Source organism: Cryptomeria japonica, chromosome 1, assembly GCF_030272615.1.
Source record: "Cryptomeria japonica chromosome 1, Sugi_1.0, whole genome shotgun sequence".
Lineage (NCBI taxonomy): Eukaryota > Viridiplantae > Streptophyta > Pinopsida > Cupressales > Cupressaceae > Cryptomeria > Cryptomeria japonica.
Genome location: NC_081405.1, coordinates 579,796,698 through 579,815,132, shown reverse-complemented (window position 1 = coordinate 579,815,132; position 18,435 = coordinate 579,796,698). Strand labels below are relative to the sequence as shown.

The 18,435-nt window shown below is 34.1% G+C and overlaps 2 protein-coding genes across 2 annotated transcripts; both read left to right on the top strand.

Annotated features, from left to right (window-relative positions):
• The first annotated feature begins 924 nt into the window (after nucleotides 1-924).
• LOC131028309 (E3 ubiquitin-protein ligase RDUF2-like) lies at nucleotides 925-1,515 on the top strand. Its single transcript, XM_057958565.2, has one exon. The coding sequence runs from the start codon at nucleotides 925-927 to the stop codon at nucleotides 1,513-1,515; it is 591 nt and encodes a 196-aa protein (XP_057814548.2).
• A 1,585-nt stretch (nucleotides 1,516-3,100) lies between these two features.
• Nucleotides 3,101-16,683, top strand: LOC131028318 (E3 ubiquitin-protein ligase RING1-like). The gene is made up of 2 exons (XM_057958577.2): nucleotides 3,101-3,617; nucleotides 16,475-16,683. The coding sequence occupies exons 1-2, from the start codon at nucleotides 3,101-3,103 to the stop codon at nucleotides 16,681-16,683; spliced, it is 726 nt and encodes a 241-aa protein (XP_057814560.2).
• Nucleotides 16,684-18,435: the final 1,752 nt, after the last annotated feature.

Here is an 18,435-nt window from a genome sequence, read left to right as displayed (position 1 = left end):
CACCTGCAACCGCTCTAATGCATTCACCAAATGCATTTGCAACCCAAGCCAACACTCAATGAACACCAAATGGAACCTCAAAAACAATTCACATGAAAAATGAGGACAGGACAACAAAAGAGAAGAAAATTACAGATTAGGGTTAACCGGTTAAAATACCTCACCTTCAACTGCTATAATGCATTCACCAAATGCACTCACGGCCCAAGCCTACACTCAACAAATGTCAAACGGAACCTTAATCAAGCCAAAACTTGTAGATGGATGCACGTATGACAAACTAAACCCTAATCAACCAAAAACTTGCAGAGAAAAACCAATTCACAAGGAAATGAGGACTGGAAAGTGAAAGAGAAGAAAATTACAGATTAGGGTTAACCGGTTTTCATTTCTCATTACTTACTGTTTGCCACTTATCTGAGATTCGTGCAAGGGACACACATCACAATCTAAGCCAAACAACAAAGAACCCACCTGCTGCTCGCTGAGAAAAGTGACCGGTCACCGGAAAACAACACTTACCAGATTGTCTTACACTTCCGTGCGCAAAAGCCCTTACTAAAAAAACTATCAGCTTATTAAATAAATCATATATATAATTTAAAGTAGAAGAAAATTAATTTAAGGTAAATAAATACTAATTTCCGATTTCCATCATTAGCCTAACTATCACTAGATCTCTACTCCTATATTCGGAGGAATAGCTTCATGTGACACGCCTTCACCCATTATTATTAGGTCTTTCGCTTTCATCGTCGGCTTGCAGCGCTTTCCATGATGGCAAGAAATTCGTATAAATGAAGGGAAACCTGGAAGACACTAATACAACGACATTAAAATCTCCGAATAGGGTGGAGGCTTTGATCTGCCTTTATCTATCTTCATCACAAGTATACAAAATCCATAACAAATCAAGAATAAAAAATGGCTACCAAAGATGCCTGCGCAGATAGCACAGCTCTACTTGACCATCTCAATCAAATTAGTCACCGTCTTCATAACATATTTTCGACGGTACGAAATTTACAGCGTCCACTTCCTGACCTTCAGCAAGTTCATAATTTCTCAATAATTCCTCTCCTACAAGAATTCCACCTCTTAGTATGTGAATCTAGTGGGTTACCAGACTGTGATTCTTTTCACGAGCAAATCGACACAGTTTATAGTAGTTTCAGAGATTTGACTCAACTTATTCGGCGATTAGTTGAAGAAGCTCGAGAGTGCATGGTACGTGGGTCACCAGCAGATAAAGAAGCGGTGGAGGCACTACTTAAACTAACAATTGCAGTTAATTTTGTTAATGAAGAGTCTCATTGTTCTATCTGCACCGAGGCTTTTCAATTGGGGGAAGATGCACTACAGATGCCTTGCCATCAAGCCCACATATTTCATTCTCGCTGTCTTCTTCCATGGCTGGAAAGACGTAATACTTGTCCCATCTGTAGAGCGCCTTTAGTTACACCACAAATTTCAGGTTCAGTTTCAGGTTTTCCTGTTGCAAGTGAAGATTGTTAGAGTTAGTGTATACAATATCTCATACTGGTTTTCCCTGCAGAAGTGAAGATTTGGGGGTAACATTTTGTTTGAGGAGAACGCAACAAGTAATGTGTAGTTTTGTGGCAATGGATGTGTTGTGTTATTTGTTCTGGCTGATTGTCTCTAGCTCTCTGTTATTAATAATAATTGTGTTTTCATGGGTTGTAGGATTGTTTTGGTTTTTTCTCAATTCCTAATATTAAATTTAGATTGATCAAATTAAATAATTTGAATAATAATATATTTAGATTAATTTTAAGTGATAATTATTGTCAGATAATTAAACAATCATATCTTATTTTAAAGAAGTAGATATTATATATAGTTTTTACAGTATTTCGTGTTGTATTAGAATTTATATGTTCTAAGATTAGAAAATAATATTGTCTACATGTTCTTTGTCATGTAGTCATAACATTGTCAATTTTATTGTAGATTAAACTAATATTTTTACCTGATTTTTCTAGGTGTTAATGTCTTATGATCCATGTAAAATTTCAAGAAATTATAGTTGATTATTTATCAAATTTGGTGTTTTGTGTTACATATAATGGATTAGTAGTATTTAAAAATATCTTAGTAAATTGTTAGATTAGATGATTATGTTCTCTTAGGATGAAATCTTTGACTAAACCAATCTTATAGTTGATGAAATGACTAAAGACAATAGTCTTTAATTATTGTGTGTACTCTCAATTCATATCCAACAATATAAACTGTAATAGAATAGATCAAGGTTCAATATGGAGTTCAAGTGCAAGCAACATGTGTAAGTCTATCTAAAAAAGAAGTGATTTTGAATTCTATATAAGAGAAAAAATATGTACATGACGTGATAACACTTCAAATATTTTGATTAAAGGGTAATTGAGTTTTGTTTTGTTTTGTTTTATGTATTTTTTAGTCAAAGGGTAAAGTTTTTTAATTGAAAACTATGATTTTAGTGAGACTGCAAATGAGATACTTTATCTCTACTATAAGAATTCAATAATAATAATTTAAGGGGATTTGAACTTTGATGACAAGAACAACATCAAAATTTAACGATTATAATTAGTCAATATTGGTATTGTAGACAAGAGGAAAAATCTATTTAAAGATATAAATAATGATCATAGGTCAAAACTTATTTTATCTATTGTATATTTTGGGTCAAAATTCAATTATTCAATATATGAGGATAACTTGTATGAGGTAGTGATTATACCAAAAGTTCCCTGTTACTAGTAACATCACTTAAAACTGACTTTGAAGGACATAAAAAATTATAAACTATGAATTTTGAAAATCTGATATCTTTAACATAATATCTTTGCCTCACCTAAAATTGAAACTAATCCCATCTCGTGTGAAAAGGTTTCTCTTGTGAAACGCCATAACCCATTGTCACACATGTAAGCGTTTCAATTTCTTGGTGGGCTACCAGCGCTCTCTTTCATGGCGGTATATTTATATAAATGAAGTTGAAAATGGGAAACAAAAAGTACTACAACAGCGTTTAAGTAGCATCTGAATCGAGTTCAAGCTTTGGTCACAAGCAATGTAATTCTCAGAGTAATAAAATATGAGTACCAACAACACACAAGTAGATAGCGTTGCTCTTCTCCAGCGACTAAGGGACATTAGCGACGTTCTTCGAGACAGTATTTTGATAGCACGAAGTTTATTATCCTCCACCGGTGCTGATGGCATCGTTCCACTCGATTACATTCAGAACCATGAAGACAACTCCATAAACGATTTACTACCAGAATTTGTTGAAATAGAAAATCAGATTATTGGCTTATCGGACAACGATTGTTCCCGTGAGCCCATTAACACAGTTTACAACAGTTTCAGTGATTTATCTGAACTGATTGGCCGCATGATTCTAGGATCTCATGAGTTCTCCAAAGTTGAGTTGCCAGATGATAGAGAGGATGTGCAGACGCTAACTCAAATTATAATTTCTGCCAATCATGTTAATGGAAACTGCTCGATTTGCACCGAGCCTTTTCAACTGGGGGAAGATGCCCGACAGATGCCTTGTCATGAATCCCACATATTCCATACTCACTGCCTTCTTCGATGGCTCGAAAGCAGTAATTCTTGTCCCATCTGTAGAACTCGCTTACTCAGATCGATAACTTCTACTGCAACTTAGGTTTCCTATTGGAACTCCAGATTGTGCGAGTGAGGAATTAGTTAGATCCACGACCTCTAGCAATGGCTCCCTTCTATTTTTTTTATTAGATCCTGCTAGTAGGGGCTTTACTAATGCATTTGCTAGATGGAATATCATGTAATCTGTTCATCAAAAATGATAAAATTTACTGTTTTTTTTAACCCAATAATCTCAATTATAACATTTTAAATTTTTTTATAAAATTTGTAGTTAATTTCAAAATTTGAAGTCTGTTTGGAATTAACCCAATAATCTCAATTATAACATTTTAATTAGTTTTATAAAATTTGTACCTAATTTCAAAATTTTAAGTCTGTTTGGAATTCTTCATTAGGCACTTGGTGCTAAGATAGTACGTTATATTTCATTTAGCATAGATACATCAAAATTGGAAATCTAAAGTTTATAGTTTCAACAGAAGAATTTTTTTTATACAATTTTTTCTATTTAGATTTATACAATGGATTTTTTTTTATACATTTTTCTTTATTTAAGTTAACTATAGATATTAAGGCAACTTCTAAATGTTATTGACCAAAAAAATATTAATATGAATAAATTTAGTGCAATGTTAGAATTTGTATGTTTTAAGATGAGAAAACAGTATTGTTTACATTTTCTTTGTCTTTTAATCACAACACTTTGTCAATTTTATTCTAGATCAATTAAATAGCATTAGGTCGTCTAAAGAAGGAAATTTTGAAAACCTACCAAGATAATCCAATATTTGAGCATCAAGTATACTTTAAAACCTACAATGAAATCAAAGAATATTTCAGATGGAAGGGACTCAAGGAAGATGTGCTAAAACACACTAATGAGTTTCTTGTGTGTCAAAAGAACAAAGAAGAACACGCATTCCCAATAGGTCTTCTCCAACCCCTACCCATATCTGATAAAAAATAGGAGAGAATCTCTATGGATTTTATAATAGGGCTGCCAAAGGTACAAGGCAAGGATTGCATCCTTTTGGAATATACCAGAACTGTATGATGTGAAATATATGTATGGAGATAATTTTGTATGCGAGTAGTATATCATGCAATGATCTATAGATAGCTTGGAAAGAATTCCTGGAGGAGAAGAGATACTGGTCGCAGTTCAAAGTTTATCGACTGGTATAGAGAAAAACCATAACCAGAACTCTATTTGGCATACCAGATGCATTCTTGAGTTCATTTTCAGTAATTTACTTTGGCAGAAAACTTGTAGTCAATGAGGCTCTTTAGTTTTGAGTAGTATGCTCTAGGCAGTGTGCCTTCCTGGAAGTGCAAACCCCTATTATATGTAATATCTTTTCATATGGCCAGTGAACTGATATTGTGGGTTACAAATCCCAGCATGGTTTTTCCTCATTGAAGTTTTCCATGTATAAATTTTGTCTGTTATGGTGTTCATTTATGTGGATGGTTTATTTTTTTCTTGTTATTTGTTTTTTTGTTTACCGGTATATATATGCATGGTCTAGAAAGTTAAAAATTGTTCATTTCAATAGAACCCTGATTGACCACCCCCTCTCAGTGTTCTTGGATCACAACATATAGTTTGGATTGGCAACATCCCATGGTGGTCCAATGTAATGTTGGAAGAGGACAACAACATATTTTGGTAAATTTGGTGGTTTAGAATCTTCATCGTAGACAATAATTTTGATTTGTCCCAAAGAACCATTGACAAGACCAACTTCTATCCATAAATTTGCAATGAGCATGACTTGCTAGTCTATAGAAAGAAGAATTTCAAATGGAAGCTTCTCATCTTTGTGAATTGGTTTTCCTTTGTGTGTTTCTATGATTGCTAGTGCACGTGCAATGGGTGAGTGTAATTGCTTTAACATTTTAATATGGTGTTATTTTGAAGTTGTATTGGTTGCAAAAAAAAGTTTGTTTTGGTCAAAATGCCTATTTTGGTCGAGAGTCAAGCATTTGTTGAGTGCATCTGCAAAGTTTTCCAGTCTGATTGCAGTGGTGTTGCACTGCATTCATTTAGCAATTTTTTGTGCAATTGCATCTGTGATGGGGAGAGCCCTTGTTGGCAAAAAGAAACATCGAAGGTGACGACATCAATGAAGGAGTCCCATAAAGTGAGTGTTCATGAGTGGGATGCATACAATGGTTTATCTATAACTAGGGGAAACTGGCCAAGGTCACCAACCAGCACAACTAAAAGACCTATGAATGGTTCATGTTGTTTGGTGGGAAATTCCTATCGCAATCTGTTATCAAATTTGATGAGTAATTATGGGCCAAAGAAATTCATTTCATTAATAAAAATACACCATTATCAAAATGCACCATTATCATTGTTGTAAGCACAATCAATGGTTATACTTTTATATTTAAACTAATATTTATCTTATTTCGTATGTGGTCAATAATAAATGATTTCCTAGTACGTGTTGTGCCTTAGATGATCAATCATAATGGTGAGGCATTCAATTTTTGTGTAGTGTGAGAGGTTATAGTATCAAGTGCAAGTTGTTGATTTGTTGCAAGTTCAAAAGTATTAGGGTGACTTGAGTGAATATTGCCAAGGACGGCGACTGATTGACTTTTTTTTATTGAAATAAATTGAGCTATGGTATGAAGGAATTCATTAGGCAAGGATGCATTCAAATTAAAGTGGAGGTCATAACCATGCTTGCCAAGCATTAGAAGGGTAGTCAAAGCAAAACTATTTGAAGCTCCTATTTATGAGAGGAACTCCCACTTGTAATGTTCTTGATCAGAAGATTGTGGAATATCTTGCAAGTGTGGGTCCCCATCATTTTCAGAAGTGGAATGTTCTTGGATACCATTAACACGCCAACGGACATAATGAGTGGTATGAAGTTGTTTCTAATTCAGTATAACTTCATCAGTTGATGTTCCTATGTGTAGAGGAATGTTGCAAAAAGGCTTGTACAAAAGCAATTCACTCCAACAAAAAGATTCAAATGTATTGTCATCTTTTACAGGCAAGGATTTGAATTGGGGGAAGACATTTACAATGGATTTTAGTTTTATTTTCTACCATTTACTTGTTTTATGATTTTGGTTGTATGTATATTGCTAGGCTGAATGAAGCAAAGTAACGTTTGATAACTTCGATGGTTTTTTCACGTAGCTAAAAATAAAAGAAATGAAGGTTGAGAAGGTTCGTCATAGTTTGTTATATGGAATATTTTTTTCCAACATTGAGGGTGACAAATTGATGTGTGCGGGAGCTCAAGGGGATTTTGAGTAGCATATGGCAAGTTTCCTGAGCACTAATGTCCCTATTAGCAATAATGCCCATCATTAATCTTTGATATGCTAAGAGAATTATATCTTATGTATTTGTTGATGAAACAATTTATTTGAGAATGTCAATATAACTCTCTGATTTGCATTCAATTTTTAATGCATATTTAGAAATATATTGTAGTACTGCCTTTCTTGAGTAGACAGACTGGCAATCAACATTTTCCCTCCATATGGCTAGCATGGTTGGGTTATGGACATTAAGATGACTGTCATTCCTTGCTAGTTGGTAGCATGGGCTATTATTATGCTCTATTGTCAATGTTGAATTTTGTTGTTCAGTCCAAGGTGCTTTGTAATAACATTCGAGAGTTGTGTTCTTCTTTTTCAAGCAAGTAAACTCTGAACACTTTGTATGCACGCTTAACAACATTCACTAATTCAACGTAGTTTGTGGAAGGATCAGATCTTAAAATGATATCTATGTTTGATAAGCATGGATCTGAAATACCAGGTGTATATTACCTATTTGATCAATCGACTTCATTGCATGGATTTCATGCTATGATGTATTGGTCAAAGAAGGTTTTAGTTGATTGAACGGTTTCATGATCTATCCAACAGTGAAAACTTTAGTGGCTAATATTCACCAATTGGCTATTTTTTGAAATTTGGGAATCAAATTTGGCTAATAATTTCAACTTTTAAGGTGACCCAAATCGCCACATTTTAATAAATTTTTATTTTAATGTTATTTAAATCGCTAGAGAATTTTTTTTATTAATATTTTTAACTTAAAGATTTGCCACAATATTTGATAGATGATTGGATTAGATTCACCAACATTTTATAATTTATTTTAGAAATCAAATTTAATTCACCAATTATATATCATAATTATTAGTTACTTTAGGGTTATATCAACAATCTTTTGTTTCCACCATTGACTTAAAATATAATCTAATGAGCTTGATTGTATTCCATGAGGTTAAATGTACCTACAAGTTGTAATGCTCATGGGGTTTGAAATTGCTTTTGAATTGTTGACTTCAATGAAAACCAATGGTCTAAAAGCAATTTTTGGCCCCATGAGTATTACAAATTGTTTGTAAATTTTATCTCACAAAATAGAAAGAGGGCTATTAGATTATTTTAAGTTAATGGTAGAAACCAAATAAAGTATAATCTAACCCTTAAACTCATTAATGATTTCAACCTTCATGCCTTTACTTTTTTATAAAAAGATTATTTTTAAATGAAAGGAAATGCCTTCATGCCTTTACTTTTTTATAAAAGATTATTTTTAAATGAAAGAAAATGTAATAGTAATTAATGCATACAATGATTATTTTCCAAGATTCGCCAATATTTTCTACCAAATAAAATTGATATAAACAAATTCGCTAATAAATTTTATTTTTTTTTATAAAAAGGAAAGATTCGCCAATAAAAATTATTATTATTTTTAGAAAAAAAAAAGTATTTGCCAAGATTTTATACAATTTTTTGAGGGGGTATTTCTTAAAGTTATCACTAATCAAGGTTGTCAATATTAGGTGCATTTGGAAACCATAGAAAGCCATGTATGTGTGTGGACCCTCTGTGTTTCCATTAATACCTGTACCAATGGTCAATTGCATGCAACATATTGACAATTACTTCATCTGTATGCACTAAAATGTTAAGAAAAAGCACTACTCTGGTTATTGAATGTGCTACAGAAGTGAGTACATGTGTTTAACAATTGGGAAAATGCATTGTTTGATTTTGCAATTGTGCCAGGCTATTGTCTTTCTATTTCTGGGTTAGTTTTTGCCTTTTGTGTCAACTTTTTGTGTCTATGTTTTTACTCCAAAGGTTTTTTTTGAGTTTTCTTGTGTTGCTCTATATTTGTATTTATGATCATATGTGGGATTATTGGCATTTTATGCTTTAGGAGGTTGGTTTATCCTTGCTTGAGTTTATATTATTATTTATGAATCTCTTGGTTGAACTATATAATTTGAGAGTGATCATTTTGGAATTTTGGCAATATGCATTTTGTACCAATGGTCATCATGTTACTTGTATGATGTGAGCTATGGCATTTTGGCTTTGTTTTCTTTGGACCAATGTCTGGAATAAAAATTTATGGTAGAGCCTTGTTGTTATTATGTATGTTATTATCCTAAGGTCTTGGAACATGGTTAGGGGGAGTGGACTTTCATGTGTCAATCGGGGTTATGTGAGAATAGGCCACCAAGAGGTTCTTAGAAAGGATGTTGTGGTTCTAGACTTCCAAGATCTCATTGAAGGTTTTCTTGTTAATTCAATTGATAAACTTAATAATTAATTAGATGGGTTGGGTGATTAGGATTCATCAAAACAAGATAATAATAGAGTTTTGGGCTCCAATGCTTAGTCCTAGGGAGGTTGTTTTGGGCTAATCTTGGGAAGGCCATAGAGATGGCAAACTGTACTCCCTAGATTCTCATATAGGTGGAGTCAGTTTCGTAATCCATCAGGGTGTGGATTTCCCCTTGTCAAAGACAATAGCATGTGATGAAACTCTTCCCTACATGAGTCCTTGTTCCTTATGCCATGATTGATTGAATTTCCTTTGGGAGTTTTATATTTTTGATTTAGCCTTGTGACATGATTTGGATTATTTTGTTTGTGGTTTTTATTTCAGTTATGGTGGTTGTATTGTTATGATTATGGCCTTAGGTTGTTAGGTGTTAGCATAGGTCTAGACTATGTGTGTGGGACCTTCTATCATTCTCCGTAGCATAGCAGGTGGTTCCTTATTGGATCCACATGGTCAGGTGGTTTGATGCCTTCTTCAATTGGGATGTTCTTCATTGGATTCTCTTGTGCATAGATGTGGATTCTTTATCTCTGTAGTTTATGGTTGGATTCTTGGAGTGGATTGTTGTAATATGATTCATATGGCATTTATATTAGTTTGATTCATGAGGAAGTTATATTTATAGATTGGAAACTATGTATCTTGATGTAAAAGGATCTAGTATTCAGATGTAATGTAAGTATCATATAGTAGGCTATGATCATGATTCTCATAATAGAATATGTTGTTATAATCTTTGTTAAACCTATGTTGTATCTAGAATATTAATCATTTGTATAATTAAGGATTTGAATTCATGATTGAATAAAATATGTCATTGGATTAGTCTTGGATGGAATAGAGTATATTTTCTTAGTTGGAAGATAAAGTTATTTCCTTCGTGTACTTGTCCATTGGTTATGGTTCTGAATTTCATCTCATGTTGGATGTATGGTTGTCCTCATTGTTGGAAATTAACTAGATATGTTGTAGGTAATGTTTTTGATTAGGGGAAAATAGGTTTTGAAGGGTGCCTCAAACCCTTTACAACATTAGATCAAAAGATATCCATTAGAGAACACCGAAAAAGCCAAAGACAACTGGCCGAATAACAAAAAGACAATTGGCCAAATAACAAAAAGCCAGTAGCAGAAAAACACAACACACAGAAACAAAAGACCAGACAACAGAAAAAAAAGATTAGAATAGCCAAGTCTAGGTAAATATCTTTAGCAACTTGATAGCTTCCAGCTCCAGTTGCTTCATGTTCCCAACAATCTGCTTGATCTCCTCAATATCCCTGCTTTGGTTTTTCTTCTTTCTGGTGCTTGCGAGTGTTCTTTTTCTAGGACCTGTCTCCTTATCTTTTAGGGTGTCTTCCTTCACCTCAGTGGTGTCCCCGAAGGCCTTTTCACCTTGGACACTTTCGAGCTTTCTGATAAGGATCTTAATACTATCTGAGGCGGCCTTTAAAATCTTGTGACTCTACTCCCCAATATTTTTAAAATGTTGTAGCCAATGTTAGTAAAGGTTTAATAATGAGATAATAATGGTATGGTTAATAATGATAAATGATGGGAATTGAAACATTTGGAATTGGTGTTGTTAAATTAATCTAAGCTATAGATGACAATTGGATTATAATATAATGTATTCAAGATATCTTATTTAAATGGTGGTTTTCTTCTAATATAGGAAGGAGGAAATTTTAGGAATGAAAGTTAGAGTTCAAGAAGGTATTAGAGTGTGATCGTATTCTATGTTGTGAGTTTTGTTCATGTGCTTGGAGTTATTTTAAGTAATTGCATTAAGACACCCTAGTAAATGTTAGATGATGAAATGTTATGTATTTTTGCTTGCGTATTATGTTCTTATGATCATGCTTTAAGTAGATTATCGGCATGTTTAGTGGATGTATATGTAGATGTAAATAAATATCAATTTATATGTGTTGTAATGGATAATGTTTACAAAAAAAAATATCTCTATTTGTTAGATAGTTGGGTATTTTCTCTAGGGTATTTTTCTGCACATTACAACATGGCGATTTGATATTACCTATTCTAAGAAAATCAAGATAAACTTTAGAGAATAGGTTCTAGATATATTCGTTTGCCTAGATCTAGGCTAGTGGCTTTGTTGGACATTTGTAGCTTACTATTCTTATCGACATATCTCAATTATCACCTATTTTTCCCTAATTTTACAACCAATCCAATTCAACTTGTAAAGAGTTAACCAAACCATAATCTTGTGAATCTAATAAAAAATAATAGCTCTTTCCTTAGCTATATTGAGGCTAGATCTATTAGGTTTACCCTTCTTTCCCCCCTTCTTCTCATCAATTTGGGATTGTTTGTAGTTTTATCATTCAAACCTTAATCCAAAATTTCCACCATTACATTTTGGTGAACCCAAATTCATAGACCTTAATTTTTTATTTTCAATCCCATATCTGATTTGTATGCATTTTAATTTCCAAATTTGCACTCATAGATTATATTTTTAATTAGAAACACATAAATTTAGAGGTTAAATTTATAACAAACCTAATTTATTTTGGTTCATTTCAATTGTGAGTTGCATCATATTGAAATTTTGTTTTCATAACTGATCTTAGGTATTCATAATGGAACTTAGTAGATCTGATCTATTTTCCATTTCACATACTATTACATTGCTCTTTACTTACATTTACCAGAATCATCTATTGGATAATGATTTATTTCATTTTACATTGCTTCTTTTTATTCATAGTGTTGGCAATATGTTGGATTTGGTTAAGTGTTGTCATTGATATCAACACTAGATGCCGGTTGGAGACTATACCAATTGGATCTATCCCGATTAGTCTTGGTGATCATCTTGGTTTCACCTATGATTTTGATTCGGTATGATAAGATCTTTGGAATCGGTTTTGGATGCTTACTTTGGATGGTTATTTCTTTTCCATATTATGTTGGTTCATGATTTGGTGCTTTGGCTATTATTGTGTTTGGTATTTACTGGTACTGGTTAGCATTTGGCTTTTCCAGCTAGCTTTTGGCTTTCTTAGTTAGCTTTACCGGTAAGAGATATTTGGTGCTTTGGCCAAACAATTTTGGCCCGGCTTATGGAATTAGTTTCTATCATGTTGAATGTACTTCTTGATCATATTCTAAGTCTTTAATAACTTTGCATTGGCTGACATACTGTTATGATGGTCCTATTTAGATCTAGTTAGGCTTTATATGTTACTTCACTAAGGGTTTCTACCGATTGGTGAAGCATGTTGGATTTTGGTCAACAAAATTTTTGGAGGATGGAATTGTTTGGTTACTAGATTTAGGTCCATTCTATGTAATATAAATCATAATATTGGTCTGATGATACCGTGTAATGTAATGTTTGTTATTATGGGTTTATGGGTTTAGGGTTTAGTTGACCTTGTCAATAAGGTTAATGATCTGTATTTATAGCTGACTTATTCTGTGTAAATTGGATATTGATACGTGGATGGGATGGATGGTTATGTCTACATTATCAGAGGAAGGTTTATGTACGAACAAGTAATATATCATTCGGTGAAGGTTTTTGTATTGTATAGAAAACATTTATGTTTAACTGAAACTCTATCAAGCATTAGGAGATGCTACTTTCATAGTTCATTCTTTCCAGATTGTAGTCTGATGTTTTGTAAGTCAGTGACACTTATTTTTGTGATGAGTAATGTGCTCTAGGATGTTGGCCTTTTTGCAAGTGCAGACCCCATTATCTTTTATAGTATTCATCTAATTGTGGGTAGGGTTACCCACCATGGATTTTCCCTTTACCGGGTTTTCCACATCAAAATATTGGTACCGTGCTTTCATGTTCTATTCTTCTTTGTGTTGGTTCCTTTGTCCTCCATTTTAATGATTTTGATATGCATTAGTTCTGATTTATGATGGTAAAATGATTCACCCCCCGTCTCAGTTTACTCCCAATATCATATATGTGTAACAATTGGTATCAGAGCGAGGTCCTCTTTGCAGAAGCTTAATCGCTTGAGAAGATCCGATGGAAACTCCATCTAGTTCTACATTTAACCCCTATCAAAAGGAGAGTCCCATATTTGATGATAAAAATTACAAAATATGGAAGGACCGAATGAAGATTCATCTCAAATGTCTTGGAGCTAAACTTTGGGAGATAGTGGAGAAATGGTATATACCTCATGATCCTAGTTCTAGAACACCAACACCTACTGATAAACAAAAGAAGGCTAAAAATGATGTCAAAGAAAAAGAAGCATTGTTAAGCGCCCTATCTGATGAAAAGATATTGAATTTAATAGACTTGGAGAATGAAAAGTTGATCTGGACAAAGCTTGAAACTCTTTATGAAGGCAACTAGGATCTGAAAATTGCAAAACTTCAAGGTTTCTGGTTAGGGTATGAAAATTTGAAGATGGAAGAAGATGAGAAGATAAGTTCTTTCATAGATAGAGTAAATGAGATTGTTATCAGAATCAAATGTTGCAGTCGATCAATTAGTGAGAATGACATAGTGTCAAAAGTTCTGAGAGTTCTACCTCTCACTTATAACATGAAGGCTACTGCAATCAATTAACTTGGACATCACTATCAAGTACCCCTATTTCTAGAGATACATTACCTAGTAAATTGACTTCTTTTGAGCTTGCAAATTTTGGAGATCAAAGCACTTACTAAAACTGAGACTACATTTAAAGCATCTGCCTCCAGTAAGCAAAAGATAGATTGGAAGGAGATGTATGCAAAAGATATGGAGGAAATTGAAAGAGAAGATAGATAATTTGAAGAGATAGAAGCCCTAATTGCTATAATAATTCCAAATGGACTAGCTCAAAGTAAGTATGAAATAAAAGTCCCTTTTAAATGTTTTTCATGTAATAAGACTGGTCATTTTATTCTACATGCCCTAAAAGAGCTACTAGGAATCATGAAAGATTTGTACGAGTTATAAGCCGAATCTGGAATACCAGAACATGCATATATTCAGAAGGAATAAGGATAAATCATGCTATTATGCTCGTGATGATGATTTTTCTATTACTGATGATGATGATTATGAACTTGTGAGTGGAACTGATAATGGAGATTCCTTTGGTAAGGAATAGGTTTTTAATGCTATCAAGGATGATTCTCTGGATCTTGTCACTGAAACAAACCATACTGAGGAAAAGGCTTTAGCTACTAAAATTGAAGAAAGGGGTGAATGGGTTATAGATAGTCGATGCTCACATCACATGCCTAGTGACAAGAGAAAATTTATATCAGTACAAGAATTTTATGGCGGATTAGTCAGATTTGGAGACAACAAGGCATGTAGGATCAAAGCCAAGGGAACAATATCATTGGATGGTAAGAATAACATTGATAATGTTTATTATGTTGAACCCTTAAAGAATAAACTTTTAGGTGGAGGTCAGATGGTGGATAGAGGATTTCATTTACAATTCAAGGATAGGAAATATAAGATTATTAATAAATCTAGATTGGAAATTGCTTCCACAACTCAGACCAATGGAAACATATTTCATTTGAACTCCAATGAGAAATCTTGCTTGATTGCTTAGATTGATGAAATTTTGTTATGGAATAATAGGATGTGTCATGTAATTGTTGATTGCATAGTGAAGATCAGTTCAACACAGGCTGTGGGAGATTTGCCCAAAATTGTCAAACCTCATAATCCATTTTGTAGAGAATGTCAAATGGGTAAGCAAGTCGGAACATATTTTAAAAGAATACATGATAAATCTAATGAAATTCTTGAGCTTATTCATACTAATATGTGTCGATCGACAAGGACTAAAAGTTTTTAATGTGATAGATACTTTATCTTACTTATTGATGATTATTCTAGAATGACGTGGGTAGCATTTTTGAAAGAAAAATCCGAAGCTTTTGAGAAACTCAAAATCTTTAAAGCTATGGTTGAAATTGAGACACTGAAGATAAAGTGTTTGAGGTAAGTTCAAGGTGGTGAGTTTACACTTGGTGAATTCAACAACTTTTGTGAGAAAAATGGAATCAAAAGATAACTTTCTGCACCTAGGACTCCACAACAGAATGGACTAGTGGAAAGAAAGAACAAACCCATATTGGATATGGCAAGGACTATGATGAAAAAACCTAAATTGTCTGATATTTATTGGAGGGAAGCTATAAATATATCTATATATACTTTAAATAGAGTACACATAAAATGTGATACTGATAAGACTCCTTATTAATTATGGTTTGCTCATACTCCTATTGTTAGATATTTCAGAATTTTTGGAAGTAAATGTTATATTAGAAGAGATGATGCATTGGTAAAATTTGATCCCAGAAGTGGTGAAGAAATATTTTTGGGTTATTCTACTAAGAGCAAAGCATATAGATGTTATAACAAAAGAATTAATAAGATAACAAAGAGCATAAATGTCAAGGTGGATGAACATGGCAGTAATCAAATCAGATCATATGATTTTGGATCGAAAGATGTTAAAATAATCGGGTCTTTACTTGATTAATTAAATGACATTTGTTTAATTAATTAAGTTCCCCTTTATCTCTTTTACACTTAAGCTAACATTAGGTGCATAATAATTAATTCTTTTATTAATTATTATGTGAAAGCCTAGGGTTTTCCCTTTAAGGGTTTTTGTCCTATTAGAGGTTGAATTCTTTTCTTTTGTATTATTATTCTACTGCACATTTTTGTGAATACAAAGCTCTCATACTCTTGATCATTTCCTATGTTTATGTTTTTTCTTTGTTGCTTCCTTGCTTCTTTCTTGTATTTATCAACTCTCACATGGTATCAGAGCTTCAGATCTGCAGCTACTTGTTCTTGTTTTGATTTTTTTTGCATTGGAAGCAAATCTAGGGTTTCAGAATTTTTTTTGTGCACCCAGGGATAGGCCTTTTTCTGAGCAATTTGGGCCTAAACGGACCTCACCATCGTGCTTAAAAGGCCACAAAACCCCTATGGTTATATAAAGCTTGATCACTTTCAACACCTGAGCCTCTTGAGGGGTATTTTTTTTGTTCTGTACTAGGCTGTATGACCCTAGCATGCAGTTAAAATTTTTTTTTTTTTTAAAATCAATTTTTTGCCTTTTTACGACATGCAGGCCGAAATTCTTTTTTTAAAAAAAAAATCATTCAAATAATTTTGTAAAAGTGTTTTTTAATGAAAACAGTATTTGTTTTTGGCATTACAACCCATGGTATGCAGGGTACCATGGGCCAAATGGCCCTGCAAAATGCTTGTACTGCGCACCGCCAGCACTGATAGCACGGGCCCCGCCAACCTCCACCTCGCCCACCACCACTGCTGCCTGGCTGCCGCCCCCTATGTTGCCTACTCTGTCTCTCTACTGCTTCTCCACTAGGGCACCGCCAAAGTACCTCCCTCGGGCCACCTCTGCCTGGCCCTACAACTAGACAGCCTTCATGTGCCCTCTCTTGCCTTTGTAGGGGGGTTTGGTTTTTTCTTCCTATCTTGACCATACATTTTAATTTTTTAAAAATGAATAGGCATTGAAAAGGTGGTCTGAGTCAGACCTCATAGAATTGTTTTTTTTTTCAATTTTGTTTTTTGACTGTACTTTTTTTGAGTCAAAGTGAGGTGACTTTTCTGCACTTCGGGGGTCGTGGAATGTGCAAACAGAATCTTTTTTTTAAAAAATGAATAGGCACTGGAAATCTCTCGGCATGCTCTATTCAGATATGTGATATTTTTTCTCAGATATTTCATCAGGTACATTAGATTTCAGTTTGAAGTTTTTTTGCTTATGCATTGTTTCATTCTCACCAGTATGTACTAGGGTTTGGGTTTATCTCTTGTGGGGGGTGTTTCTCTCTCGCTTTCTGTCATTTATATCAAAAATCTAGAACAACAAAACTCTCAAAACAAACAAACCCTTCTGCATCTTCTGTCTATTCTAAAAGATCATATAATAATAAAAAATACAAGCAGGTACAGGTGTAGAGTTTCATGGAAGACTCTTCAACTGAGTTGTTGACATCACACAAATATCACTTTTGGAAGCCTCGCATCATGAGGCTTCTTAGGGCATGAGGGTTGTGGTCTTATTTGGATGAGGTTTAGCCTTTGCTGCAGCATCCTTATGAGATTCTTCAGCACATAAACAAGATGGATGAGGCCATGGGTTTTATCTCATTACATGTTTCTGACAGTCTTCTATTTCACCTTGATTCTTTGATCACTCCTTGAGATAGGTGGTTGAAGTTTGAGACTCTCTTCAGGAGAGATAATGAGATCCAGGCATTACAGATTGAGGCAGAGTTGGTTTCCTTGTTACCAAATTCCTTTCCTACCATTAAGGATTTTTTGAACAAATTCAAGACCACCAAATCTATTCTCGAAGGGTGTGGAAAGACCAAGATAGACCCAGAGTGCACTCACTTGATCCTTTCAAAGCTTCGGGGTCCTTTCAGTTTTTGGCCTTTGCTTTCTACTCCACCATGGATGGCTTGGGTGCTCATTTTACCATGCATAACTTTGATGTGTTTTGTGAGCATTTGTCTCATGAGCAGTCTCACCTTTCTCAGCTAGATATGCTCTCAAGGTCCAAGAATAAAGCATTGGTTGCTCAGTAATCTAAGGAGATGCAAAAGAAGAAACCAAATCCGAAGAAGAATTCTGTAGGTAGTGAGCATTCCTCCAAGCCACCTCCTAAGTCTAATTCTAAAACACCATTTAATCCTAAACAAGGGAAATCTTCACATTCTAGTGAGTCTTCCTCTAAGACTAAGAAGAAATCAAGAGATATCTAGTTTCTAGGTGTTGGAAATGATTAGACGCTTTAGAGGAAGCCATGCAATAGCATCACATCTCCTCACCTCAGGCATCTTCTCCTTCCATAGGGAAAGGTCATGCTCTCACTACTTGAGCTTTGACCTATGGGTCCACTTGGATTCTAGATTCTGGTGCTTCTCACCATATGACTCACACTCAACAGTTGGTTACTTCTCTTGCCTCTTGTGGTACTTCACAGATTGTAGTGGGTGACTCTGGTAAGCTTTCAGTCTTAGGTTTAGGTTTTGTCACTTTGGATGGGGGTGCTCTGCATGATGTTCTAGTTGTACCTGACAACTCGATGAACCTCCTATCCATTTATCAGATTTTCCATTCTAGCTCTAGTAAGATAGCTGAGTTCTCACCACATGATG